Source organism: Nanorana parkeri, unplaced genomic scaffold, assembly GCF_000935625.1.
Source record: "Nanorana parkeri isolate BGI_ZX_2015 unplaced genomic scaffold, ASM93562v1 scaffold1269, whole genome shotgun sequence".
Taxonomy (NCBI): Eukaryota; Metazoa; Chordata; class Amphibia; order Anura; family Dicroglossidae; genus Nanorana; species Nanorana parkeri.
The window spans coordinates 316,330-343,265 of NW_017307537.1; the positions used below are offsets into that span (position 1 = coordinate 316,330).

Consider the following 26,936-nt stretch of genomic DNA (forward strand, 5'->3'; position numbering starts at 1 on the left):
TATGAGAGTTGTACAGATAATAATGGGTGAGCTGTGCTATGCAAGCTGTATGGCTAATAATAGACATGTGCAATTCAGACAACATTTTGGACATTCGGAGATTTGGATACATTCCGAATTACAGAAATAACGAATGCAAACTAATCCAAATTCCAATTTCCGTTTGTTGGGGGAAATTGCGTTGCAGCAAAGCGACATAAGAATTTTTTTTTTTTTTTTACAGCCTGCAGAAGAGGAAAAAAAATGTGTGAGGTGTCCCCCCTCCCCCCCATTCATACCACAGACCCTTTAGTAGGGATCCCAACCTGAAATAAGTCATTTCACGGAGGTGCCCTTCTCCTTTCAGGGAGGTGCCCTCTGTCAGTGGCATCACAAGGGGGGTGCGGCCCACACACGGGTGCCACCATTGGAGGGGTGACACCAAAATGACTGACAGTCATATTGGTGTCACCCCCTATGAAAAGTCGTGCACTCCGTCACGGACCGAGAGCCCGACAATGTCAGGAGACAGGAGAGGAACCGGCGGCATACCTTATCCCACCGGGTGAACGTCCCCTCCTCTATCTGCCGGCGTCCATCACCAAGATGACCGCTGGCAGTCGTCAATAAGACCACCATCACCGTCAATAGCTAGTCTGCTATTGGATATTGCAAATTGAAATAGCCAATAGCAATCTAGCTATGCATTCCTATGGCTTTTTTTTTTTTTTTTTCTGATGTTAGCTGGCTGCCCCGATGTCAGAAAAAAAACAGACAGCATGGAAAAGTTTACTCTGCTAGATCGAGTAGAGAAAATGTCCGGGAACCGCTATCTAATAGCGGGAGACTCCCGGAGCATCCGGGAGAGTTGAGATGTCTGCTTTAGGTCTAGTAGGAATGTTAAAACAAGTTAAAACAAAAATAAAACGTGTGTGGGGTTCCCCCCAAAATCCATACCAGGCCCTTTAGGTCTTGTAGGAATTTTAAGGGAGAACCCCAGCCCCAAAAAATGGGTAAAAAAAACGTGGGGTTCCCCCTAACATTCCTACCAGACCCTTGATCCAAGCACAGGCCCAGCAGGGCAGAAAAAAAAACTTTCCAGGCCAGGTTTCCTTGGCATTGGGAGGGTGGCGATGCCGATGGGGACAAGGGTCTCTTCCCCACAACTCTGACCCAGTGGTTGTGGGGGTCTGCCGGCAAGTGGGCTTATTTGCATTGGGGTACTCTTTTAATTAAGGGGCCACCCAGATGCCGCCCCCCCCTTGTGAATGAGTAAGGTGTATTTGTACCCCTACTCATTCACTAAAGGTTTGAATTCAGAGTAAATAAACAAACCACACTTTTAATGAAAATCCTTCAATTGAAAAAAAAAAAGTACATTTTTGACTACTAATTTAAAAAAAAATGGCTCCATCGATGTAATCCAGCGTCAATCACTATGCACGATGCCCGCAGACCCGCCGAAATAAAAAAACTCCAGTCGAACGACGACCGTCCGAAAACGACAAAAACGAGCTACAAAATGACATTCGGCCCGACAGTAAACAGATGGGCGGAGCGAGCCGTGACATCACGGGGCTCGCTCCGCCCATTTGACATTCTCCCCTGTCAAATACCACATAGCAATCGGGAACTCCCATAATATTTTTCATATGACACCTTTGCTCACGGACCCGAATGGCATTCTGGAGCTCCCGAATGCTATGTGATATACTACTTGACAGCTCAGAATGTCAAATGGGCGGAACGAGCCGTGAAATATATCAGTTTTGTACGGATAGACCCTTTAAAACAACCCTGCTATAGCAGAGCAGACGGATATAACTGATCCTGTAGTAGCCTGTACACTAGGGACACACACTGACCCAGATTCCACAAAGCTTAACAGTAGCGCATAGTCACAGGAAGATCTAAAGGAGATTGTGCAATCAGATTGTAACGTGTGTGGTCACACAAAAACGGAGTTGGCTGGCTACAATCTGGTTTGTTTTTAGGGCTTTAAAATTGCATAGTACTGGTAGATCTGATGGCGGACAGAGATTGCAATACATCTGATTGTAATGCGCGCGTGCAGCTTCATACTCAGTTTCCATATAAAGTGAATTTCAGTATAAAATGTGGTTAGGCTTTTCACCGTGGCAGCTACACTTCACAAGGAATAGATTATACTACTGATATGTGGTCATTACTATAGCAATCTTCATTTTTTTATAACACTTTAGTTCCAAAAAAGGTGACAGGCGATCACGTGACCTGTCCTCAGTGACAGCCTCAGCCTGGCTCCCTCCGAATGATACTGTAAACCAATTACAATTCGAATAAATATAAATAGACAGCCAGGCAAGCCAATCACCGCTAGATGCTCCTTCATCCAATCAACGGTAAGCTAGGCGGTGACCAGCATAGTAGTAAGGCGTGGTCGGAGAACCAGCCAATGGAGATATCAAAACGTAAAACTGAAAGCCCGCCTCCACGTCTGAATGACGTCGGCTTTGGCCAATCGCCGCTTCCGCCAGCTTCTACGGTCGCTAGCAAGCAGCAAGGTCAGCGGTAGCTGTCAGGTGAGCACCGGCGTTTCTCTGAAGGGACGGAATATAAACCGATAGGGAGGTTTTGGAGAAGCGGGTATTAGTGGCGTTCAATGCGCTTCCCAGTCTTGTCCCCCTATTACTTCTATAGCTGCTAGAAGGGTAACCACAAGAGACGTACCCCGTGGAACGCACAACTGGAGGACATTGCGCATGCGCCGGTTGACACGTGACTCTACTGAGCATGCGTGGAAGCCCTTGTACACCCACTGCGCACGCGCAGTAGCCTGTTTTATGTCCTAGTTCACCCTATTTAAATATACTTCTTAGTATAATGTAACCTTGTGCCAGGAACTCTTTATTTTTATGTCACCCCACGTGTTGTATATTTACTCAACGTGTACAGTGGAGGCGAGCTGATTGCTGAATATACACATTCAGCCAAATAATAAATTGTACAGTTTAATCAGCTTATTAAATCTAGTTATTGACTTGGTTACCTGACTGAAGGTGTGAATGTAAACGGCAAATCCTCTGTTCAGCCATAATTGTAGATTTAAGACATGCAATGGCAGTAATTGTAAAGCGCTGCGCAAACTGTTGGCGCTATATAAATACTATGTAATAATAATGATAATGGCAATACTTCTGCAGCTGTTTGCTGTTATAATAAGTCAAGGATAGCCAAACTCCGGCCCTCCAGCTGTGGTGGAACTACAAATCCCATGAGGCATTGCAAGATTCTCACAGCCACAGACATGACTCCCGGAGAGAGATGCATCATGGGATTTGTAGGTTCACCACAGCTGGAGGGCCGGAGTTTGGCTATCCCTGTAATAAGTGATACAACCTGTTTAGGGTTCATGCTGTGGTCGTACAATGTTCATTCCAGTGTATTACCCCCTGCCAGGGAACCACAGCTGCTGCGGATCACCCCACCATGAAAGTCAATGGCTGTATGTGGGTATATGCCAAACCTGTCCGGAAACAATAATGGGATCTGTCATTGACTTGCTTTTGAAGACACAAGCTACAGAGCCAACATCCTGCTCTAAGCTTCCCTACTTATGTGGGTATCTTCCAGACTTGTGTAGACTGTCTGTGTTCGGGGATTTGTATATACCCGCGTATAGCCTCAGACTTTTATGGGAGGCTACACGCAGCACCTGTGGCTCCATGGCAGGGGATATACGCCACAATTTACATTGTGCGGCCATTAGAGACGAGCCTGGGCTTTGTGCAAATGCAGTTTGTCTCAAGCCAGGTCATAACTGTGACCGCAACGTCCCTCTCCTAGCCCAATCAGTGGCGGCAGTTGTGGCGGGCTCATTCCCCCAAGTAACGCAATTTCCTTTCCCCTTTGTGACGTATAGCTGCGGGGTGGGGGAATATGTCTCTCTGCAGCTGATTGGGTGGGGCAGTTTTGAGTGGGCTTGGGTGAGCCTAGCTCATTGCTAGCAGCCATGTGCGTGAGCCCGTAGGACACTTGCATGGGCCATTTTGAGTTTGGACTGGGAGACGGAAGAGTAGTAGGAGAGTCTCCAGTAAGCATTGCAGCTGAAATTGAGGGGTTTCAATGATATAAGCATGACCGAGGCTTATAAGGGGTAACGCCAAGCTCATGCAAAGAAAAGTCCTTTCTTCCATACATCTGTAGAACATTCCTCTACCAGCCGAGTATGAGATGAAGTCACAGCATCAGTGATCAGTGACTTCTGCTTCTTCTACTGTGTAGTCTGCCAGGGATAGTGATTGTTTTTGTACCTGCATGTAATCATATCACATACGATCACATGTGGTATGCAGGCGTGTACATTCTGCAGCTGTCACCTGATCATTAACATGAATGGGTGACAGTTGCTGCATGTAAACGCCAGAATAGGGATTCCTGCTGCAGGAAATCACAATTTTGTGACACAGGAATCCCCAATCGCAGGTGTGAATGGGATATATCCAGGGCTTGAAAAATCCACTCGTCTGCGACGAGAGGACGGCAGAGCCCGACGAGCAGCTTCCCGGCCAGCCGTTGTAATTACACAGCCGGCCGGGAGCTTTACATTCAAGCGATCGGGCGTCTCTAGAGACGCTCCATCGCTTGTATTAGCAGCTGTCACTGCCGTTGCCGGTCCCGAGATCCGCTGTGCCCGATGCGGCCGGGACCAGCACGGCTCTGTGACAGGAGATCAAAGGGAGTTGAGTATACGGTCTCCCTTTGATCTCCTCAGTCCCCGAATGCAGGGAGTGATGTATATTACATCACTTCCTGCATTCAGTGTCACTCTCCAGCTACAGAAGCTGATGAAGCAGATCTCTGGCACTGGCAGCAGTAGAGATATGTACTCGGTATCTTCCTTTATTTCACACTTTAGGTCAGGGGTAGCAAACCTCCGGCCCTCCAGCTGTGGTGAAACTACAAATCCCATGATGCATCTCTTCGGGAGTCATGTCTGTGAGAATCTTGCAATGCCTCATGGGATTTGTAGTTCCACCACAGCTGGAGGGCCGGAGGTTTGCTACCCCTGCTTTAGAACATCGGCAGGGTTGCTTTAAATTCAGGAGCAGCTATGTATAGCCATCCAACTGATTTTTGTACGTTGGATGCCGTGGCTCAAGGGTAGGTATCCTCAGCATTCCAGCTGTTGTGGCACTACAAGTCCCATAAGGCATTGCAAAACTGACAGCCGCAGACATGACTCCCAGAGGCAGAAGCATGTTGGGAGCTGGAGTTTCAACGCAGCTGCAGTGGCAAAGTTTCCCACCCCTGCTGTAGATCCTTAAGTTGGCCAGACGCCAGCAGACTTTTTGTCTGGAAAAAAAAAATGTTTTGTGAAAACGCATTTGTTCGATTCTCTAATTCATCGATGAACCGTTTTGGCTGTAGTGACAAAAAAAATCGGAGGATGGCAATTTCCTTTTTAAACAAAATTCTAACAGTGATTTTTTTTGTTTTGGTAATTCCACTCATTTCAAAACGGAAGGTTTAAAGTGACAGTACACTCAGGAGTTAAATCTCAAAAATGCGTTAAAGTATCTTAACTATTAACAAAAGAATGTATCTTCTTGTGTATCACTCGGCTGTAGATCCTCCAATCATCTCTGAGGGCCTGTTCACACGACGTCCGTTTTCTGTGCTGACCTGATCCGTACGCTCCTGCACTAAAAATGCATCCCAATGTATCCTTATGTGTTTTATGGGCTACAGTTCTCACGTGCGCAGTCCGTTCAGCTTACGACAAAAAAACACTGCATGTCACATTTTCTCCGGTCAGGAAACGGCCCGAAAACGCGTCAAAAACGCTCTGCACTGCAGCTAACATACTGATAGCCCCGCTCCAGCAAAAAAAAAAACTGGAACGCATCAAAAACGCGGCAAAAACACATAGCACCGCGTATGCAGATGAGGACCTGATCAGGACCTGAAACTCATGTGAACAGGCCCTTAGGCTTGGTTCACACCTAGGCGTATCGCATATATGCACGTTTCTACCGCGATTCACTGTAAAAAAAACATGCGACAAACGCGCGTTTCCGAGGGCTACCTGGCTGTATCCCAATAGATACGCGCGGCAAATACGCCCCAAAGAAGCTCCTGTACTTCTTTGGGCGTGGGGCGTTTTGTAGCGCGTTCATACGGCCTGTAATACGCCCAGGTGGGAACCATACCCATAGGAAATAATGGGATTTCGGTGTTTGAGTGTTTTACAGAGCGTAGGGACGCGCTACAAAACGCCCAGGTGTGAACGGGGCCTTAAAGTATGGACACTGTCCCTCCTTCTGGAGGGTGGACACTTTTGTTCCCCATGGTCCCTGTGTGTGTTGTAAAGTAGTCAGCGCTCCTGTGATGGACTACAATCTCAGGTTTAGTTTACTAATTTGTATTAAGATTGTAGTCCAGCACAAGAGCGGTGACTACTTTACAACACACACACAGGGACCATGGGGAAGATAAGTAGCCACCCTCCAGAAGGAAAGACAGTGTCAGCACCAATTCAGAGATGATTGGAGGATCTACAGCCAATAAGATATCATTTTGGTAATAGATAAGGTACTTGAATGTATTTTTAAGATTCAACTCCCTTTGGTGTCACTTTAAAAACAAATGCAATTCTGATTGACATTCGTTAAGTCTCTGATGGCATTATCAAATGTCCAGATTTCTTTTTATTTATTTGTCTGAACATCCTGGCCAGCTTTAGACAGGATTTGACTTTGTTCACGTTACTGTTACTAATTTTGTGCACTTTTATTCATTGGTGTTATTACAGACACAGTGAGCATGCTGGGCGCTCGTCTCATCTACAATGCTGCCAGGCGAGCAGGTAAGCAGTGTGTGTGTGTGTATATCTCACTGGTTTAACCTAGAGACATGTGGCCCCCACAGACCAGGCACATTCTTGTCCATCTATTTCTGTTAAAGTTTTATATCTGTTTTGTACTGTTTATGTCCAATCCTTGTCTTACAAATACACATTTAATATTGGGGCACTAGTTTAAAAAAAAAAAAGAACTATATAGAAAGTGTTTTCCTGTTTGCCACTTTGCCTTGAAGCCTAGCCCTGGCCACTTACCTCACCTATATAGCACTCGATCCAAAGTCCACCTTTTGGAAGATAAATCAATGCACACACATATTCATAAAATACATAACTGTGCTTTTATTATTATTATTATTATTATTATTTTGCATAGGAGCCAGTAAAGCATTGCAACCGCAATAAGTGCAATTATCTGGCTCCTACAGACTTTCTCCCTTCCTCGGTACAGACATTCTGTAACATGGACGGGAGGAAGAATGAATGGACTACAAGCGGGGTAATGTCACCGCATTTGTATTCCATTGAGAGTTTCAAGTCCCTCTGGCACAGTAGTTTCTCCATTCCCAGATCCTGTCAAGGAATCTATGAATGGGTCACGTGGCTCCGTCAGTTTCAAAAAACAGCAGTTGCCTGTGGGTAGCAGAACCCCTGGATTCAGGTAAGTGGGTGCGGGGAGCCGTTGATGTAACCATGTTTCATGTTACACCCTTAACCCCTTCACGACTAACGACGTACAGTGTATGTCGCTAGCAGCGGGACTGTTTAAGCAGACTCAAAAAGCCGCCGGGCTTTTTGAGTCTGCTTAAACTGTCGGCTTTACAATAGAAGCGATTCTGGCGACTCAGCTGTCGCCAGATCGCTTCTACGGCCATTCCCCCTCCCTGTTCTATGGGATTGGGAGCGATGCAGATTGCATCACTTCCGGTCCCATAGCTGTCAGTTCTGGGCTCCTGAAGCCAAGTGCGATCTGCACTTCAATAGCTTATTTGGAGTGTAAAGGTGACACTGGGAGTCTTTCGGACCCCCCAGCATCACCTTAAAGAGTACCTGTCACCACCATCTGCTATTACATGGCGGGCTTGTAAGCCCCCCTATGTGATAGCAATTAAAGTTAAAAAAACAAAACAGTTTTTAAAATTAACATTACATAAAATAAATCTAAAAATAATTTTAAAGTCCCTCGCCCCCACGAGCATACGCGTCGCCGCGTAAACACGCGCCAGGTGTGCCTACGTATAAAAAAGACGAACACGGTACACATGTTTGGTATCGCTGCGCATGTCGGAGTGAGAGCAATAGTTCTAGGGCCGGTATTTTTGATTATCTCTAAATTAATCACCTGTGGGGGCTTTTAAAGCGTCTATGGACTTTTTGGGGGTACTGAAGTTTGTCGCCGGTTCACAGATGCACACAATTTTTAACCTGGGCATGTTGGGTATCTATTTACTTGTTGCAACCTCATCTTTTTATATTTAATAAAACAATGTGTTTTGGGGCATTTAAGTGCATTTTCCACTAAATTTTGGGGTTTGATAAGGCGTTACGCTAATATCGTGCAACATAAACATTTGCAACTGCCACCATTTTATTCTATATGGTCTTGGCTTTCAGAAAATAATGTTTGGGGGATTTAAGTAATCTTCAGGCCTAAAATGTGGAATATAACATGGGTGCCAAAAATGAAAAAAAAAGGCCTCAGTCATGAAGGGGTTAATATGGGTAAGTAAAGGCACATTTAGTCTTTACAAGGATCTTTGAAGGTGTATGTGTATAGATAGACTTTTTGTCTGTGTGTGTTTTTTGTTGTTTTGTTTTTACTGTTGCATGGATTAAGGGAGGAATACATTTGCTTTACTTCCGGATGTTGGCTTGACAGGAAGTGGTGAGAAATGCTCCCAATAGGAACACAGACAGCAATAAAATCTAACCCTTCTTCACTTTACCTAAAACTGGGTAAACTTTACTACTTCAACATGTAGTATTGACATGCATTGATGTCTGTTTCATACAAGGTATTTTCTCTAGTCACCTTCCAGGACAGCATCAGAGAGATAGGCTCCTCCCACCGGAACAGGACACACATCACCCACACCTAATAAAAAAGGACCACATGCCTTGCATACCTCAGTTTATTTGTTTCCCCGGCCATGCAGTACATCGTAATGTTTGTTGTTTTCCACTAAAGGCCTTCGTGCTAGTGAGCAGGGGCCTCTTGGTCATGGGTCCTATTTTCCTGGGACAGTGGACTTGAGGGATCCAGGGCAGCCCCCATCTGCCCTTTAAATTCTGTCTTTTTTCAGCCTGAAGTTTCCTACGTGATGTTGATTTTGGATCCCTATCGCACAATTCTTAAGGACAAAATCGTATTAAAGCCGGACCCGGATTTTCTACCTGAAGTAGTTTCAGTATTTCACAGAGCACAGGGTGTGGTAATTCCCTCCTTGTGTACCAATCCATCGAATGAGGAAGAAGCAGCTTTACAAGGCATTGACGTTCATCATTGTGGGCTAGAGTACATGAACAAGACTAAGAGCATGAGGAAATGGAACATTCTGTTCATATTATTTTCAGGACGAAAAGAGGGCCTGAGCGCTTCTAAACGTTCTATAGGAAGGTGGATTAAATTAGCAATCAAACACGCTTATGAGCTACAAAATGTAAAAACCACCAGAGCATATTACGGCACGCTCTTCCAGGGCCTTGGCCTCTTCATGGGCAGAAAGTGAAGGGGCTACACCAGATCAGAGCTACCTGGTCCAGGTTCTTGACGTTGTTAAGTACTATAGAGTTGACGTAACGGTCAACCAAGATCAGGCTTTCGGGAGGAAAGTCCTGCAAGCTGTGGCCCCCCCCCCTAATTGTGAGTATGGTGCTCGCTTATCCTCTCTGATGCTGTCCTGCAAGGTGACTAGAGAATATTAGAGTTAGGTACCTGGTAACTGTTTCTAGGAACCTTCCAGGACAGCAGGGATTCCCGCCCGATATTGGAGAGTTTTTATATTGGACTATGTTTAAATGCATATATGGATGATGGTCTAACAGTGTTGTATCCTTCAGTTCTTATATTTTAGCTGAGGTATGCAAGGCATGTGATCCTTTTTTATTAGGTGTGGGTGATGGGTTTCCTGTTCCGGTGGGAGGAGTCTATCTCTCTCTGATGCTGTTCTGGGAGGTTCCTAGAAACAGTTACCAGGTACCTAACTCTAATTTTTTTTCCCCCATGCATATGGGTGTGATGCGTGCATTACTGCACGTCTCGTATACTTTTAATGGTTTACTGTTTATAGCTTTGCCTGTTGTGTGGCAGTTTGGGTGAAAAGCCACTTGTAGCCAACACAAAATCTTCTATTGCCCCATCAGGCTCTACAGAAAAAGTGCCGATTGTGTTCATGAATATCTTTGATCTTTTTATCATGTGAATAATTTTCTTTCTTTTTACTGGTTCTCTTTTGCAGGTCCGCCATGCTCTCAGACACTGGTCCGACCTTTCAGTCTGGCTCCTCAGATGCATTCATTTAGTAAGTGAGGGATTAGCTAATAAGTGCCACGCTGTGATCTGATTAAAGGCGGTAATGGGTATACTGTGTAACGTGGGCCTGAATTTGCCGTGCCTGGGAAGCCCTGCTGCTGCGTTTTTCTGTACATAGGATTGTATGGGAAGAGTATGCTGTACATGGGTATATGCATGTAAACACAAGTACTGGTATTTGCATACGTAGAAGTTCCTGAAGATAACACTTCCACATTCAGGAACTTGCACACGTGTGAAGGTCAGTACTTTGGTTTTCACACGGATACCCACTTACAGCGTATTCTGTCCAATCCTAAAACACAGCAGCTGGGGCTCCCGGGTCCTGCAGATACAGGCGCGTTTTACACTGTATGCCCATACGCTTGTGCATGAGCCGTTAGGGGTTGTCCCATTCTTAGGTGAAGGCTGTGGGATTGATTTACGGCTAGCTTTTTTTTAGGGAGGCACCAAAATGAAGTTTTTAGACCAAAACCGAAATAAAAAAAAAAAATTTCAGGCTGAAACCGAAAAATAACTTTTTTTTTTTTTTCTTCTAGACTTCCTGTCTGCTTCTCTCCTCCCCGCTGGTGGCCAGCAGTTGAATTTGCTCTGTGTCTCTTCCAATCCCTACTGCCTCTGCCAACACAGGCGGGGATCAGAGGTGGTACACAGACAGGCGCCAAACGGGGAGCAGAGAAACTGGGCATGCACCTAATTTTCGGCCGTTTTGGTACCATCGTAATTTTACCCATGTACCATTTTCGGACGAAATGTTTTGGCGCATCCCTACTTTTTTATCCTATTATTTTGGACTTTACCAGAGAACTCGCTGCACAAATTTTTTTTTTTTTGGATGTAGAAGGCAGCCTGACAATCCAGGGGGGTGCCAGGGACCTCAAGCTCCCATTTATATGCCCCACATCTTTTTCTTGTCTTAGCCTCGTAACTAGAAGCATGTGAACAGTTTCACCCCTCACATAAGAGATGGGTGACTATATGTTACATATGTTTCTGAAGTTTGGCTCCTTAGTCACTTCTTTTCTCCCAGCCTGCTAATTGGATAATAAAGGAGCAGCTGCACAGTGATCCCATCCTGTACACATGTCTAATTGGGAAAAACCAATACATTCCTGACTGGCTGAGAGTACTGACCTTCCTCCTTCAGGCTGAGTCCTGCTTTACAGGAGGTTACAGGAGTTATCAGTGTGTGGCTGCTTCTTCTTCTTCACTGTCTAATCAGAAGGCTGGAGACAGGGAGGCAACACCGCCATATTCCTTAACTCTTAACAGATAAAGTTCTCTGCTTTCTTTCCTCCCCGCTGGGCGCTGCTTTTTTTTCCAGCGGGGAGGAGAGAAAGTGACAGCTGGCCGAGCGCTGCGTGAGGAGAGCGCTGTGAGCGGCCGGTGTCCCTCCTCCCACATTGCTCGGCCGCCTATCACAGTGCGGCAGAGCGGTGTGGGGGCAGAGACAGCGCTCTCACAGGAGGCTGGGCTCTCCTCTCGCCCACACACTCAGCCTCCTGTGACAGCGTGTCAGAGAGGAGAGCGAGTACAAACACTCAGTGATGTTTGTACATAATTGAGGACATGGTATGTTGACTATATCCTCAATTATGAATGAATGGGAAGTGATCTACATTTTTTCCTGTTCATTCATGATTGTGGTTATAGTAAACAAACAATGTTCTCATGTTATGAATGGACAGGAACACTCAGTATAGAGGATTCCTGTTCATTGATAACAGGGGCTGCAGAGGACTTTGTGTTAACAATCTATTTTTCTCTTTTTAAAAGGGAAATACCAGAGGTCTGTTTAGATCCCTAATATTTCCCCGAAGCCCCTAAAAATAAAAAATGAATAAATAAAAATATTTTTAAAAAATGTGAAAAAATAAAAACATTTTTGTTTTCGGCCTGACAAATTTTTTTCGGTGCACCTCCTAGTTACCATGTAAGCAATGTGTTTTACTTTTCTTTTTTTAACTTTATTGGCAGTGTACAAAGCATGCACTTCACTTGCACAGTTGTGCAATGTATTACGCGTCAGTGGCTTCTGGTGCCATTTTGTGTAAGGCGAGAAAATGCAGCATTTTTCTACACCCGCATCACACCCGCATTGTGGTCTGAACGGGATACATGGAAAACAAAATGTTTTCTGCATGTCTTTGCAGTGACTGGCCTTGGTCACTGCAACAGGTGTGAATGAGCCCTTTGGATGCTTTTCTGGTGTGCAGATTTAATCAATCAAGCACTATGTCTTCAGCATGCTGAAGGATTTCTATAACTGATTTAAAACACACACACACACACACGCACACACACACACTTGTTGCCAGCAGTGCTGCTATGACTTTTGGAGGGTTTTTACTGCTAGCAGTGAGCTTGTTGCAGCCTACATCCACTCTAATTTGAGGGCCCGTTCACACCAGTTGCAGTGCGTTCTGGCCCAATTCTGGCCAGAACGCACTGCCTCGCATTGCCGCTGGCTCACTTTTTAGTGGGGGAGTGACGGGCCATTGAAGTGACTGGCACCGTAGCCAAGCTCTCCGGCCGCAATGCGATCACGTGCACGGGATGCTGCAAGCACTATTTTGATCGCACCGGACCGCAGACACAATGTGCCTTGCGATCCCGTGCGGGAGATCGCATTGCGGCCGGAGGCCATTCACTTCAATGGCCCGCCGCGCCCCCTCCTGCCCCACTTGGAGTGTGAATTTGGACATGCAATGCTCTAATATTGGCTAAATCCCGCTGACTTAGCCAAAAGTTGATTAGTGCATGGACCCGTCAGGACCCCCCCATTCGACAAAAGTTGATTGAAAAAGGAGGCAGTCCCAAAAATTCTTGGCCGATCAGTGACTGCAGCCTGAGTCTGCTAAGCCAAGCTCCCTGACACCTTTCTGGTGGTTGAAGTGCTATGTATTACATCAAAGAATATTAGTTTACACAGCCTGTTGAAAAATACAGCAGGGTGAGCCAGGAGAGAGCACAGGGAGAGACAGAGAGGAAAAGAGAGAGAGGAGAGACAGCCAGGTGAGAGAGACCGAGGAGAGAAAACGAGGAATGACCGCAAGGAGAGAGAGGAGAGACAGCCAGGAGAGAAAACGAGGAATGACAGCCAAGAGAGGAGAGGGAGGAGAGACAGCCAGGAGGATGAGCCAGGGGAGAGAGAGCGAGGAGAGACAGCCAGGAGAGAGCGAGGAGAGACAGCCAGGAGAGAGAGAGCGAGGGAGGTTTTTTTTGTTGTTGGTAGATCTCGTGTAGCTCATCATTCAGAAAGTAGATCTTTACACAAAAATTGTGGGCACCCCTGCTCTAGAGCTTCCAAAAAAACTCCCTACTAGTACACCCTTCTTCCTGTGTACCTTGCTTACTGTGCTATTAGTATCACGAATGTCGCCGGTGCTCCCTTGTTCAGTCTGTGATACCTAGGCCACCAGTGCTACACTTTCTACACAGCCATCTCTTCAGCTCTCCGGGTACCTGCACTCTTCCGTGCCCATGGCTGAGTGACCTGGGGGTAGCCTACAAGTATGTCCAAACTCGCGTGGGACGGGTCCCTGGCAGATGCCAGCTATTCCTTCAGGGTAATCTGTCGTTAAATAGTTACATAGTCGGGTTGAAAAAAGACACATGTCCATCGAGTTCAACCTCTAGAGAGTATCGAGGAAATTGGTTTATAACCGTGTTTCTTGACTGCAAAGCAGTTTCCTGCTGTCAGCCAGAAACAAAGTGCTGTCATTGGCAGGATTTCCAAGTAAGACATTTTTTTGCAACAGATTTTAAAAACCACGATTTGCTGATGAAAACTGTATACAATGAAATATAATGCCAAACAAACTGAAAAATCACATTTGAAATTCACAATCATTTCTTTTTTTCTTTTCTTTTTAGAGTACGTAAATGCCAGAGACGAGCTAACTGACCTAAAGTCTGTGACCGACAAAGCGGCTCAAACGTTGCTGTGGACAGAGCTTTTCAGAGGTGATACACTAATGGAGAACTAAGAGTTTAAAGCAGATTCATGTGCCTGACAGAGGGAAGTGCTGAGACGCTATAGGAATTACTTACTTTTTCTTTGCCGTGGAAGAGTTCATAGGTTTTCTTAAAGGAGAACTATGGGGTTGAGGCTTTTCCCCATAGTTCTCCTTAGGGTAACGGGAGGACACAAACTAGCGTCCTCCCGTCACCCTAGGCTCAGTATACTGCGAGCTGCTGCTCGCCGTATACTGAGACGCCACAGCTGAAGTGGATCCCGACAATTATTTCTGGATCCGCCCAGCTGCATGAGTGACAGCTGGCTCTGCCTATCTAGAGGCAGAGCCAGCTGTACCCGCCCCCGTCCGTTCCGCCAGTCAGCGCTGGCGGGGAGGGGGGAATCCAGCCCCTCCCCTGTCACGGCAGAGAGCAGTGACAGGATCGAGAGGTGAGCGAACGCCGGTATGTGTTCGCTCACCTCCCGATCTACTGAGCCAACCTGTGACAGTCTCATTGTCACAGGTCGGCTAGAACTATGAGGTGAGTGGAAATCACTCATCTCATAGTTCTCTTAAGAGTTGTGCTTAGACCCTGCAGTCTAAAAAAAATATGTTTCATCTTATTTATGTCTTGGATTTGTATTGCGCCTGCAAGTTATAATGGACTTTTGCAGAGTATATAGAGCCTTTCATATCAGTCCCTGCCCCAGTAAAGCATACTGTACAGTCTAAACTTGTAAAACATACCCTTGGGCCAGTTAAGTCAGAAATCGGGTAAAGTACACCCAATCACTTAAGTCTTTATAAAAGTTTTACCATAACATTGGCTTTTCAATAGTAATTTCCCATCGTTCATCAAGGGGTGCTGGATCGAGTAGAATTTGGTCACATTGTGTAGGGAGACACCGAAATGAAATTTTTAGACCCAAAAAAATTAAAAAAAAAAAAAAATTATCAGGCTAAAAATAAAGCTGAAGAGATTGAGGACACGAGTCCTAAATCTTTTTCTGTAGCCCCTGTTATGAATGAACAGGAATCCTTTATACTGAGTGTCCCTGTCCATTCATTAACTAAGGAGCTAGTATCAGTTACTATGTATACAAGTACAGCTGAATGAACAGGAAGTGATGTATAGCTCTTCCTGTTCATTCATATTTGGGGACACCGTAAGCATATTTACATACACTCCGCAATCAGTTCTGATCGCTGAGTTGCTTACTAGGTTACTGTGGAGGAGTGCTTGTAACCTGCTATCCATCCTGACTCGCCTGTCACAGGAGGCAGAGCGGTGTGGTGCGGGAGGAGAGCTCGGCCTCCTGTCGACAGCTGACAGCTCTCTCCTCCCCGCACTGCCCCGCTCAGCATCCTGACAGCTTCTCTCTACCCCGCTGGGCGCCGGTCTGTGTTCTCTCTAATCCCCGCTGCCCTCCCCTGCCTGTGTTGGCAGATGCAGCAGGGATTAGAGGGGAGCAGAGAAGCTAGGGATGCACTGAATTTGTGTCCCCATTTTCTGCCATTGGTACCATTTTTTTTTCATCAGCAGCAGCATTTTGCCTTTAGTACCATTTTCCATACTTCTAGTATGGAATATATAGTATAGTACCATTATTATACTTCTGCCTTTTAGGACAAATTGGACACTGGCAAGCAAAAAACTGCAGGCCTTCCTACTAGCAGCATGTCTCAGGTTTTTACTAGTGCCTGAAGAAGGTGGATATCTTTTTCAGCTCGGCTGTTTTAAAGACTGATTTTGTCTTGCAATTTATTTCATCAATCAAGACATGGCTGCTGATGTTCTCCACCGACTTGCAGCTCTCTGATGTGGTCATCCTCAGCCTGGCTTTTGCATAGTACTAAATCTGGACTTCTGGGACAAGCCTGGAAGTGACTTTCTGGCACTGGGCTTTGCCTAGACACCATAATGGTTCTGGTTAAGTTGGCTGCAGAAAGCTTTCTAGGTCAAGAGCCGCTGCATTGCCTCTGTGCTTGCACTGTCTCTGAAAACGTACCTTTTTAAAAGGTCTTTCAGGCTGGGCATCGGCAGCTCCCTTTTATTCTCTGGGTGCTGTTATTTCCCAGGTTCCTTTCTGCTTTGCTGTGGAAGGGGTTAAAACCAGGGATGCTCGGACATCGGTTTTTCGGTATCGAGTAAGAGTACCGATGACTCCTATTTTTTTTTTCCGGTACTTACCAGTACCGTGGGCCTGGCTTATCAGTAAACCAGTGTTCTATTGAAAGAACACAGGCTTCACGCTCCCTCATGACACAGCGAGGCAGTCTGGTTTCCAGACCAGTCAGGAAGCTGGGTGGTAGGTCATGACCCCCCTGCCCGGGTTTCTGATTTGGTGAGGAAGACGGCTCCATGCTCCCTGCACTGCCGGTCAAAGGGAATCTCCCTCTGACCGTAAGTTCCGGTATCGGGGTTTTGATGGTATGATCAGGCACTATATTCAAAAATGTGTATGATAATGGCATTCTAAGTAACAACTTGAGCACAGTTAGTGTTCATGATTGCAGTCTTCAGTAGTAGCTGTCCTGATTGGGCTTTGACCTCTCATGAGTTAAGGGTGCAAAGCAACAGGTTTACTTTATTGGTGGCCCCAACATCCGCATATTTTCACCTTTTTTATAGTGCTAAGTTTGGTCATCAGGAGCAAGCCAAACCTTCCCAGTACTCCTGGTGATGGGGATCATGTTGCTTACTGCCATTCTCCCATGTGACAGTGCTGGTGTTTAATGATTGGTTGTGTAAGCACCAAGGCTGTTGCATTGGGACAGGAGGACAGTCCACAGTCTCCTGTAAGCTCCAAGTCATTATTTGAAGCTTACATAGCGTCTTCACTTCACGTACTTTGGGGTCACCATTATGGTAATTCTGTTGCTTTCCCTACATGGGCAGATCTCAGGTTGACTTAAATCTATAGCGGTCATAGAGCTTTATTTTGGTTTTACTTTTGCAGGCTTGGGAATGACCCTCAGTTACTTGTTTCGGGAGCCAGCCACTATTAACTACCCATTTGAGAAAGGTCCATTGAGCCCGCGGTTCCGTGGGGAGCATGCACTTCGCAGATATCCATCAGGAGAGGAGCGCTGTATCGCCTGCAAGCTTTGTGAAGCCATTTGTCCTGCTCAGGTATGTAGGAATGCATCAAATCAGCGATGTAAAACTTTGACTAATGTATCCGTATATAGATTAGTTCACCCAGCTCTGGATTTCGCCCCCGCTTCCAAAAAATGCTGTCCCTTATAACAAATATTTTCTTTGTGCATTGATGTAAAAAGCACTCTGGGTTGCAGTGCCCACTGCACATTGGATTGTGGTGTGGATTGAAATCACACTGGATTGCAGTGCTCACTACACATTACACTGGATTGCATTGTGTAATAAAAAATTGCACTTGATTGTGTTGTATAATGTAACGTTGTAATGGATTGCAGCGTACAATGAAAAATTGCATTGAAATGCAATAGAAAAAAAAAATCACATAAGATTATGTTGTGCAATGAAAATCGCACTGGGTTGCACTGGATGTGCCAAGGTCCGAAGAACAGTGCCACAGCTAAGGTGTACATCAATCATCGGGGAGGAACCAAAAGTCTTGCCGCAGCAGGCAAGGTAGAAAGAATTCTTTTTTGGGGGCGGATCTTCACAGTCAAACCTTGTCTGCCATTTATTTCCCAGGCGTGCACAATTGGCAGACAAACTTCTCAACAGGCAGCACCTGCACCCAGAGGTGTTCAGGACCCATGTACCAGGTGGTAGATGCAAGATATGGACCCCACGGACTCCAGATTCAACAACAAACTGGACAGGTGCAGAGATCCTTTGGTGGAAGCAGTGGATGCTCTGGTGTTTCTGTGGGATCAATATCGTCTAATTTTCTCCTTTCCTTCTCTGAAACTCCTTGCTCACTTGCTCTGCAGAATGGAGGGCATTCCGGTGATCCTCATAGCTCTGGACTGGCCCGGGTGGATGTGGTACTCTGAACTAAATAGACTTGTGGCAGACCCTCCATGGGTTCTTCCAGATTGACCTAAATGGACTAGTGGCAGACCCTCCGTGGGTTCTTCCAGATTGACCTGAATAGACTCGTGGCAGACCCTCCATGGGTTCTTCCAGATTGACCTGAATGGACTCATGGCAGACCCTCGTGGGTTCTTCTAGATTGTCTGGATCTTCTGTCCCAAGTATCCTTTTACCATTCTGTTTCACAATCGCTGGTTATAATGGCATGGCTGTTCAAGCCAAAGTCTTGAGGGATAGGGGGATCTTTGATTCTGTGATTCCCACGATGCTGGAAGTAACATAATCCACTTCCTGCAAGGTCAGTCATCGTAAATACAAGACCTACTTCACTTGGTGCAAGGAAAGGAACTTTCTTCCCAGAAAAATATCCCTGAATCCTGGTCTTTCTACAATGAGACTTGGGTCAACAATTGGCCTTGAGACCCAGCAAGGGCCAGATCTTAGTGCAGGACATCTTGTTCCAAAAAAACACTAGCTTGCCATACCTTGATTAAGACATTTGTACAGGTTGTCTCTCTTGTGGCTCCCTCTGTGTACTCCCTGCTGACTTTGTGGATTCTGGATTTGGTCCTTTCTGCACTTCAAAACTTCCTCTTTGAACCTATTAGGGATGTTGCCCTTTCCACTCTCAGAAGGTTGCAATTCTGGTTGCCAACAAGGACAAAGTGGTGTTTAGGCACAGAACGTAAGGTAGTGTCAGGCTTTTCACCTCATACAAGACTTTGTTCCTCAATCTGTCAGTCCAGCTTCAGTTGGAGAACTCCCTCTATTGCTTGGATGTAGTTTGTGCCATGTGTGTCCACCTCACAGATACCGCATCCATTAGAAAACTGACTTTGTCATTCTTGATGTTCCCCGTAAAGGAGAATCTGCTTCTGGTTGCACCATTTCTTAGTGACTAAGACAAAACACCATTTAATGGGCTTGAGGATTGTGTTCCACTCTTTCCTGTCAAGGAGCGCTCTACTGGACCTGTGTGATCTTCCTGGTCTTTTTGACATCAAGTTACGGTTTCCCAGATTTGCTTGGCTGCCACTTGGTCCTCTGTTTACATGTTGTCCAAATTTTACCTTGTAGACTTCCATGCCTCATCTAATGCCAGCTTCAGGTGTAAGGCCCTCCATGTGGCTTATTGAGCTGCAGGCAGCCCCCCAATTACATTGTTGAGTCATTAGTGTTTTTTTTGCTGCTACCCACCCCCCAGTTGGACTGCTGTTGATGTCCCAACAGTCATTGAATTCCTGTGTGCCTCAATGAACGCTAACGAAAATGGGAACTTTTGTGCACTTAATGGAAAATGTGTTGCCTGTAGTTTATTAAGGACACAGGTCCCACTCTTCTGCACATCATGCTCTTGGGTCTGCTTTTGCTTTTCCATAAAACTAAGGCATGCAGGGAGTAGGAGGGGTTAAACTGGGCTGTTGTGTTCTCTTCCTTTTTTGGGGGGCCAGTGTCCCAATTCCTCCTGTAGGCTGCAGTATAACCCAACAGTCATTCAATTCCTTTCTCCCTCAATGGACTACAAGAAACAGATTTCACACTGTGAGTAAGCCCATAATGTGAGCATTTAGGAGAGGAAGGCCTCTTTCACACACGTGTTAAAACCAGACATTAAAGAAGCGTTTTTAACTGCTTGCTGACCAGGTGTTTAGACCCCCTTCCTGGCCAGGCCATTTTTCAGTATTCAGCGCTGCGGTACTTTGACTGACGTTTATTCCGTCATGCAACGCTGTACTGAAATTAATTTTATACCATTTTTTGGGGACAGAGCTTTCTTTTGGTGGTATTTAATCACCACTACGTGTTTTATTTTTTACTATAATTAGGAAAAATTATTGAAAATTTTGGGGGGAAAAAAGTTTTTTTTTTACATTGTTAGGAAACATTTATTATTACCCAGTTTTTTGGTCAAATATAAAAGTCGCAGTCACGTCGGGTAAATAGACACCAAACATGTCAAGCCTTAAAATTGCGCGCACCTGCGAAATCGCAGAAAACAACCATACCCAAAATTGGCCATAGGCGACGCTTTAAAAGCTTTTACCGCTCATCAGTTTAGTGTTATCAGTGATTGATGGCCCTAGAATTATTGCTCTCACTGCGACGTTCACAGCGATATGTAACGTGCGGCGTGATGGGCGCAATCGTCTTTTTTGCACGTATGCGCCCCCGACGCATGTTTGCATGCGTGTATGTATGGGTGGGGACTTTAAAAAATGTTTTGTTTTTTTTTTATTTAATTTTTATGTGTAACTTTAAATTGTTTGGGGGGAACTTTAATTTTTTTTTTTCACTAAACTTTATTGCTATCACATAGGGGGATTTTATTTAGCCTCCATATGTGATAGCAATAATCACATACAGAGGCTAATAAAATCCCCCTATGTTATAGCAAAATATGTGACAGGTCCTCTTTATGGAGACATCAGGGGTCTTCAAGACCCCTAATGTCACCTAGGACCCCCCAAAAGAAGCTGATGAAGCACAGATCTGCTCCATCAGCTTCTTGCCAGCTTCTGAAGCTGGAGAGTGACACAAGAATGGAATGCGGAAGTAATGTAATATACAACACTTCCGCATTCTTGCAGAGGAGAGGGGGACCGCGGAGGGGGCACCGATCGTTACCCCATACCCATGTTTTTAAATATTGGGCATTTTGCGCGCGCCCAGTTAAAGCCTCTCTGCCGCCTATTAACGCCCATGTGGGATGAAGCTATAGCAACTGCCCAGTGCTGTTCACACATGGGTGTTGTGTTGCTGCGTGTCAAAAAATAGAGTGCATGTCGCAATCTGGAGGCATTGCCACTGAAATAATGCCTCTATTGAAGTATATTAAAAAGCCCCTCAAATGCTCGGCCAGTGGTCCTATAGCATTCTTCGGGCATTTAAGAAGCGTTGCACAGGAGGTTTTGCAATCCCAAAAACCACTGGGGGAATCAGTTAGTGGACAGAGCAGGTGCGGATGCTACTTCCTGTCTGCACACAAACAGTGATTTGCCAGCAAGAGGACCACTTCTAGCCAGGTACTTGCAACCTGTGACAGCCTGACCTGTGCCAGCTGTTATCAGCGTTATCCAAAGTAGTGCCAGCCATACCAATGGCAGCTTAGCAGTGCCAGCCATACCATTGCCAGACATTGAAGGAACCAGTCATGTCTGAAATAAATGTTGCACAGCTAATTTAAGCAGCTGAGCAATACCCAGAATTGTATGACCGGAGTCTGCCCAGCTACTGCGACTCTTTCAGCAATATAGAAGTGTCACCACTGCCGGTCACTTCCCTTTATTACATCACTTGACCCTTTAGCTCACTCCCCTACTTGCAGGGCATTTTGCAAGCCTCGTTAATACCTTGAAAATGCCTGCCGGATGCCTTGTTAACACCCTTAGGGGTGTCAATCAGCGTTGTTCTTTCATCAAAGTCTCAACGCACATGTGAAAGAACCCAAAGAGTGGATGGCTCGAACTGCTGGATAAAAAAAAAACCAAATCCAAAAAGAATTCCTATCTTGACCCTTGTTTTTACCATTCCACAGCACAATGCCCTATGCTGAGGAAACGTTAATCTACATTCAAATTTGGAACTCTGGTTTCGAGACTGCATTGTCACGGACAGTGCTGGTCCTAACACTAACTATCAGGAGCAGCTTATGATAAAAAAAAACACAAAGGATCCCAAAATTTGCACTGCTCGGTTGCAAACCGGCAGGCCTTTCCAAGACTGCCTTCAAAATGTCCCTCTACGTTCTCACATCAGCAAAAAGAGAGATGGCGAAATCTTGGCTCACCAATAAGCTGAGTGTCCCCAACGTCAAGAGGCATGTTAATTGGGTAATGTCGTTTGAGAAGAGAACAGCTCAACTCGAACTCACCACGCACAAATTCGAAAAAATATGGTCCTGGTGGTCAACAGCACATGCACCATCCGACACTCATCGCCAGCTTCTCCTCTTATGAAGATATTGCCACAAACATCTCATGTACAATTGTTGGGCTCCAACGTTCCACCTGACATCCACTCCCCTATCCCCCCTCATCTTCCCCCCTTCTCTTCTCTTTCCTCCTCATTCCTTCTGACCTTTTCCTCTTCAGTCTCCCCTCTTGCCCTTCTTATCCCTCTACTACATCTCATTATAAGCGTTTCATAAGATGTATGATAGCTCGACTTGAAGACGTGGCTCCCAAATGGGAGGCTTCTGCCACCAGCTTGATGCTGGACTCCAGCCCCTTATAGGCTAACTCTCATATCCACGCTCTCACCAACTTATCCTCAGGATGAGCCCAGAGAGACCCATTTCTAGCTCACGTGATGTACCTCCTTAGAACCTTTTTATGTGCTTATATCACCTTTATCAGACTGTTACGAGCAACGCTGTACGGCAATGTTTTACGTTGTTTATACATGCTTATGTAATGTATGGCTTGTTACTGCTGTCATTTTTCTACTGCTCAACAAACAGGGACTTTATTGAAACCGTGCACCAAGTAAAAAAACGATATTGTCCTTAAACTGTGTAAAAAATTATTTAGGTAGTTTGAAGAAGTTATAAGCAATATGTGGTCTGAGCAGCTAGGCTGTAATGGCCTCTGGTTACAAAAGGGTTGAACGGTCTCTCTGCTTACTCTGGTAACAAAGCACACTTGGACATATGTGTGTGGTTTTAATCGTACATCAAATAACGTTTTTTTTTTATTTGTTTTTTTTTTCCCCACCCAGGCCATCACAATTGAGGCAGAACCTCGTGCAGATGGGAGTCGCAGGACCACAAGATACGACATCGACATGACTAAGTGTATCTACTGTGGGTTTTGCCAGGAAGCCTGTCCTGTGGATGCCATTGTGGAGGTAACACATGTGATGGTGGTCCTGAGAATGAGGTTTTCTGCTGATCAGCTGTTATAATATGAAATAGGAATCGATGCAGGCTGCTGTCACCTTGGCAGTGGCACAGCCTGTGTTGAGGATGCCTGCTTTGCATTGAAGAATGGGGAGTGCTCATAGCTTTGAAACTCGGCAAAGCTGTTAACTGATCATGGGAGGTTCCAAGTAAGAAGATCCCTTCTAATCAGTGGTTGGGTCACTGAAAGTGAAAATCTTGCTTAAGGCCTCATTCACACGAGAAAAGGCCGGCACGTACAGCTCTGTCCGTATCGGGCAGCTCCCGGGAAGGACAGGTGCTGCGTGTGATTTAGTACGCAGCCCCCATTGGAGTATGCGGCCATACGCCGCCCTACGCTCACCCCAAGTACGGGTGTCCGGCTCGGACACAGACAGGATCCATCCTGTCAGCGTACGAGTATGGACACCTGCACCCACATGGACGTGCAGGGCGGGTGAGCGTAGGGCGGCGTATGGCCGCATACACATATAGAGAAGGACGGGATGCGTACTAATCACATACAGCACCTGTCCTTCCCGGAAGCTGCCCGATACGGCCGTGCATGGAGCTGTACGTGCCGGCCTTTTCTCGTGTGAATGAGGCCTAAAGCTGAACTGTTATGGTTTATTTAACTTAATAAGCTCCTCAATTACTTTAAAAAAAAAAAACCACAGCAAACATTTCATACAATAAGATTTCCAGATTGCTAAGGGTTTTCCTTAGAGACCACATGTCAGAAGTTATAGATTTCCATAATAAAGGATGGATGGAGCCGCCTGAAGGGAGACTGGTCACTCCTCCTCCTCTTTGTATGTAAATTCCAGTTTGAGCTACAGCGCTTTGTAAACATGATTTCCTCAGTAGGTGGAAGAAAGAAACTGAAAAACATGTGAAAAGAAACTCCATCTCCTGACTGAAAATATTGGTATAAGCATGGCACCAAGCATTTTCAGAAGGAGATGTCCGCATGGCAGCATCCACATTCAGTGACCATAAGATAACAGTCCATATACATGTGAGTGACTGCAACAAAACAGGAAAGAGGTGTCAGGAACCAGATGTAAAGAAAAAGAGGCACTAAATAATACTTGATGTCTGCTGTAGGAGATCAGCCCTCCCGATCTTGAATGCAGAGATAAAGATAAGAGAACTAAAGTCAAAGCTTTTTTGGCTTTAGTTCTTTTTGGGTCAAATTAGTTAATTGTTCATATACTCGTGTACTGCTGTGACCCAAAGTCAACATCTAGTGGCCTACTGCCCGCTATTCGCTGACGGCGCAGAGCCACTCCTAAGCTGGGAAAGATTCTGACAATATTGTTTGGTTTCAGTCTGTTGCCTGATTGACAGTTGGCTCTGTCTCTCTCTGTGCCCGCCCCCCTCCAATGAGCACTGGAGGAACAGAGCGGGGAGAAGGGGAAATCCCTGAGGGCAGCGATGAATGACCTGCTATTTGCAGGAAAGAGACTGTCAGTAGAGTGATCAGTGTTTTGTAATTGAAAACACTTCTCGATCTATAGTCGGGATATTATTATGGTCTTTTAACCTCTTGCCGTCTCCTATCTGCGGGTTGCCGTCGCCAGACGGCATTTTTTTCCTGCTCGCGCGCGCCCCCTAGCGCGCGCGCACGGGCAGGAAAGACCCGCTTGTTACTACAGCCGTTAACGGCTGTTTCACATACAACCGATCAGCGGCTCTATAGCCGCTGATCGGTTGTATGGCGTGAATTTCGGAGCCCCCCCCCGCGCGATCGCGGGTGCCGCCATCTCCCCCCTCCTGACCCCTCACCTTTAATCCCGGGATCCGCTGCCCCATCAGCGGCCCGGTACCGGCTCGGGAGGGCATCAGGAGGAGGAGGGAGGGAGATCAGCTCCTTGCTGTTCTCCCTCCGTAGTGTGAATGCAGAAGTGATGTGTATTACATCACTTCCGCATTCACCTGTCAGTCATCTGGCTCCTATGCCAGATAGAAGAAGCTGATGAAGCAAATCTGTGCTTCATCAGCTTCTTTTGGGGTCTCCAGGTGACATTAGGGGTCTAGGGACCCCTAATGTCTCCATAAAGAGGACCTGTCAGTGTACCTGTGCTATTATATAGGGGGATGGTATCCCCCTATATAATAGCAATAACAATAAGTGTAAAAAAAAAATCTATATAAATAAAAAAAGTTAAAAAAAATAAAAGTCACAAACAAAAAAAGTTTAAAAAAATAACAGGTCACAAATAAAAAAAAGTAAACCCACCCACAATGTTTAAGTCCCCCCCACCTTCATTTACGCACATTTAAACGTAAATATGCGTCGCATGCGCCAGCACGCAAAAATGACAATTGCGCTACACATGTTACATATCGCCGCGAACGTCGCAGTGAAAGCAATCATTTTAGGGCCATCAATCACTGATAACACTAAACTGATGAGTGGTAAAAGCTTTTAATGCGTCGCCTATGGCCAATTTTTGGGTAATTTAGTTTTTTTTGAGGTTTCGCGCGTGTGCACAATTTTAAGTCTTGACATGTTTGGTGTCTCTTTACCCGACTAGACCCCGTATTTTATATTTTACCAAAAAATTGGGAAATTATAAACGTTTTAGAATTTAACCCCTTCATGACTGAGGCCCTTTTTTCATTTTTTGCACCCATGTTATATTCCACATTTTAGGCCTGAAAATGACGTAAAACCCCCCAACATTATATATTTTCTGAATGCCAAGACCCTATAGAATAAAATGGTGGTAGTTGAGTCAGTCACGAAGGGGTTAAGGTGGACAATGCCACAGCAGTAGTCTACATCAATCCTCGAGGAGGCGGCAGACCACATTTCCACAAAGTGTAGAAGCAATATTGGTGACATTAAAACCGGTTTTACAATTCTGACTGGGGCCATCATTTAAAACTGATCTCTAGGTAGGCAGCAGAATACACAGTTGAAGTGATGTATATGATGGCGGCCTCAAGATTTGTGACCAGACTTGAGATCCAGAAATTCCTGCCAGTCAGTACAGACAGATCCTTGTCCTCCACTACAGAAGCAGCACAGTTTGGTCAAGAGCACAAATCTGGCTTTCTGATTGGACAATGAAGCAGCAGCACACCGATGAGGCCAATCTTGGCTTACGCCTCTTGCCAGCACAAGTGCATGCAGCAGAACCTGATTGGCTACAGGTGCTGCCCTTTCCCAGGTTGATAGGAGACTGATATTGAGCTATATTCCGATAATTATAAATGAATCATTATATGAAATGTATTTGGGATGCGGGACTTGACTCACTTTCACCTGTTTCTTGCAGGGTCCCAATTTTGAGTTCAGCACGGAGACCCACGAGGAACTCCTGTACAACAAAGAGAAGCTCCTAAACAATGGCGACAAATGGGAGGCTGAAATTGGGGCAAATATTCAGGCCGACTTTCTGTACCGCTGAGTCTTAAGTGACTCCTTTTGAACATTCAAAACCAACTTTTGCGCACACAGAACACAAACCAATCCAAAATCCGCCCGTAAGTCTTGTCATCATGCAGAGCACTTATCCACGCGTCCACTCCATGCCGGGTCAAGTCCAGGCTAATGACTGGATCCCTGCAGTAACACTGTCTTATCCATAACCTTGAGATGTACAGAGTGCTGTGTCCTGCTAATTTGGTCCTTTCTCTTTATCCAGGAGGAATCCAGTAGGGGAAACCACCACTCCTAATGTCACCTAATAAAGGTTCATACTTCTATTTTA

The 26,936-nt window shown here is 45.6% G+C and overlaps 1 protein-coding gene across 1 annotated transcript; it reads left to right on the forward strand.

Moving 5' to 3' along the window:
- Positions 1 to 2,442: 2,442 nt before the first annotated feature.
- NDUFS8 (NADH:ubiquinone oxidoreductase core subunit S8) lies at positions 2,443 to 26,936 on the forward strand. The gene is made up of 7 exons (XM_018568971.1): positions 2,443 to 2,540; positions 6,773 to 6,826; positions 10,279 to 10,341; positions 14,229 to 14,318; positions 17,272 to 17,444; positions 23,055 to 23,183; positions 26,502 to 26,936. The coding sequence occupies exons 2-7, from the start codon at positions 6,784 to 6,786 to the stop codon at positions 26,631 to 26,633; spliced, it is 630 nt and encodes a 209-aa protein (XP_018424473.1). The 5' UTR covers positions 2,443 to 2,540; positions 6,773 to 6,783; the 3' UTR covers positions 26,634 to 26,936.

Bases quoted from the DNA above. Each gene is read 5' to 3' on its own strand.
- NDUFS8 (XM_018568971.1), top strand. From the start codon at position 6,784: ATGCTGGGCGCTCGTCTCATCTACAATGCTGCCAGGCGAGCAG. The intron at 6,827-10,278 runs GTAAGCAGTGTG...TCTCTTTTGCAG, and splicing joins CAATGCTGCCAGGCGAGCAG to GTCCGCCATGCTCTCAGACA. The intron at 17,445-23,054 runs GTATGTAGGAAT...TTCCCCACCCAG, and splicing joins AAGCCATTTGTCCTGCTCAG to GCCATCACAATTGAGGCAGA.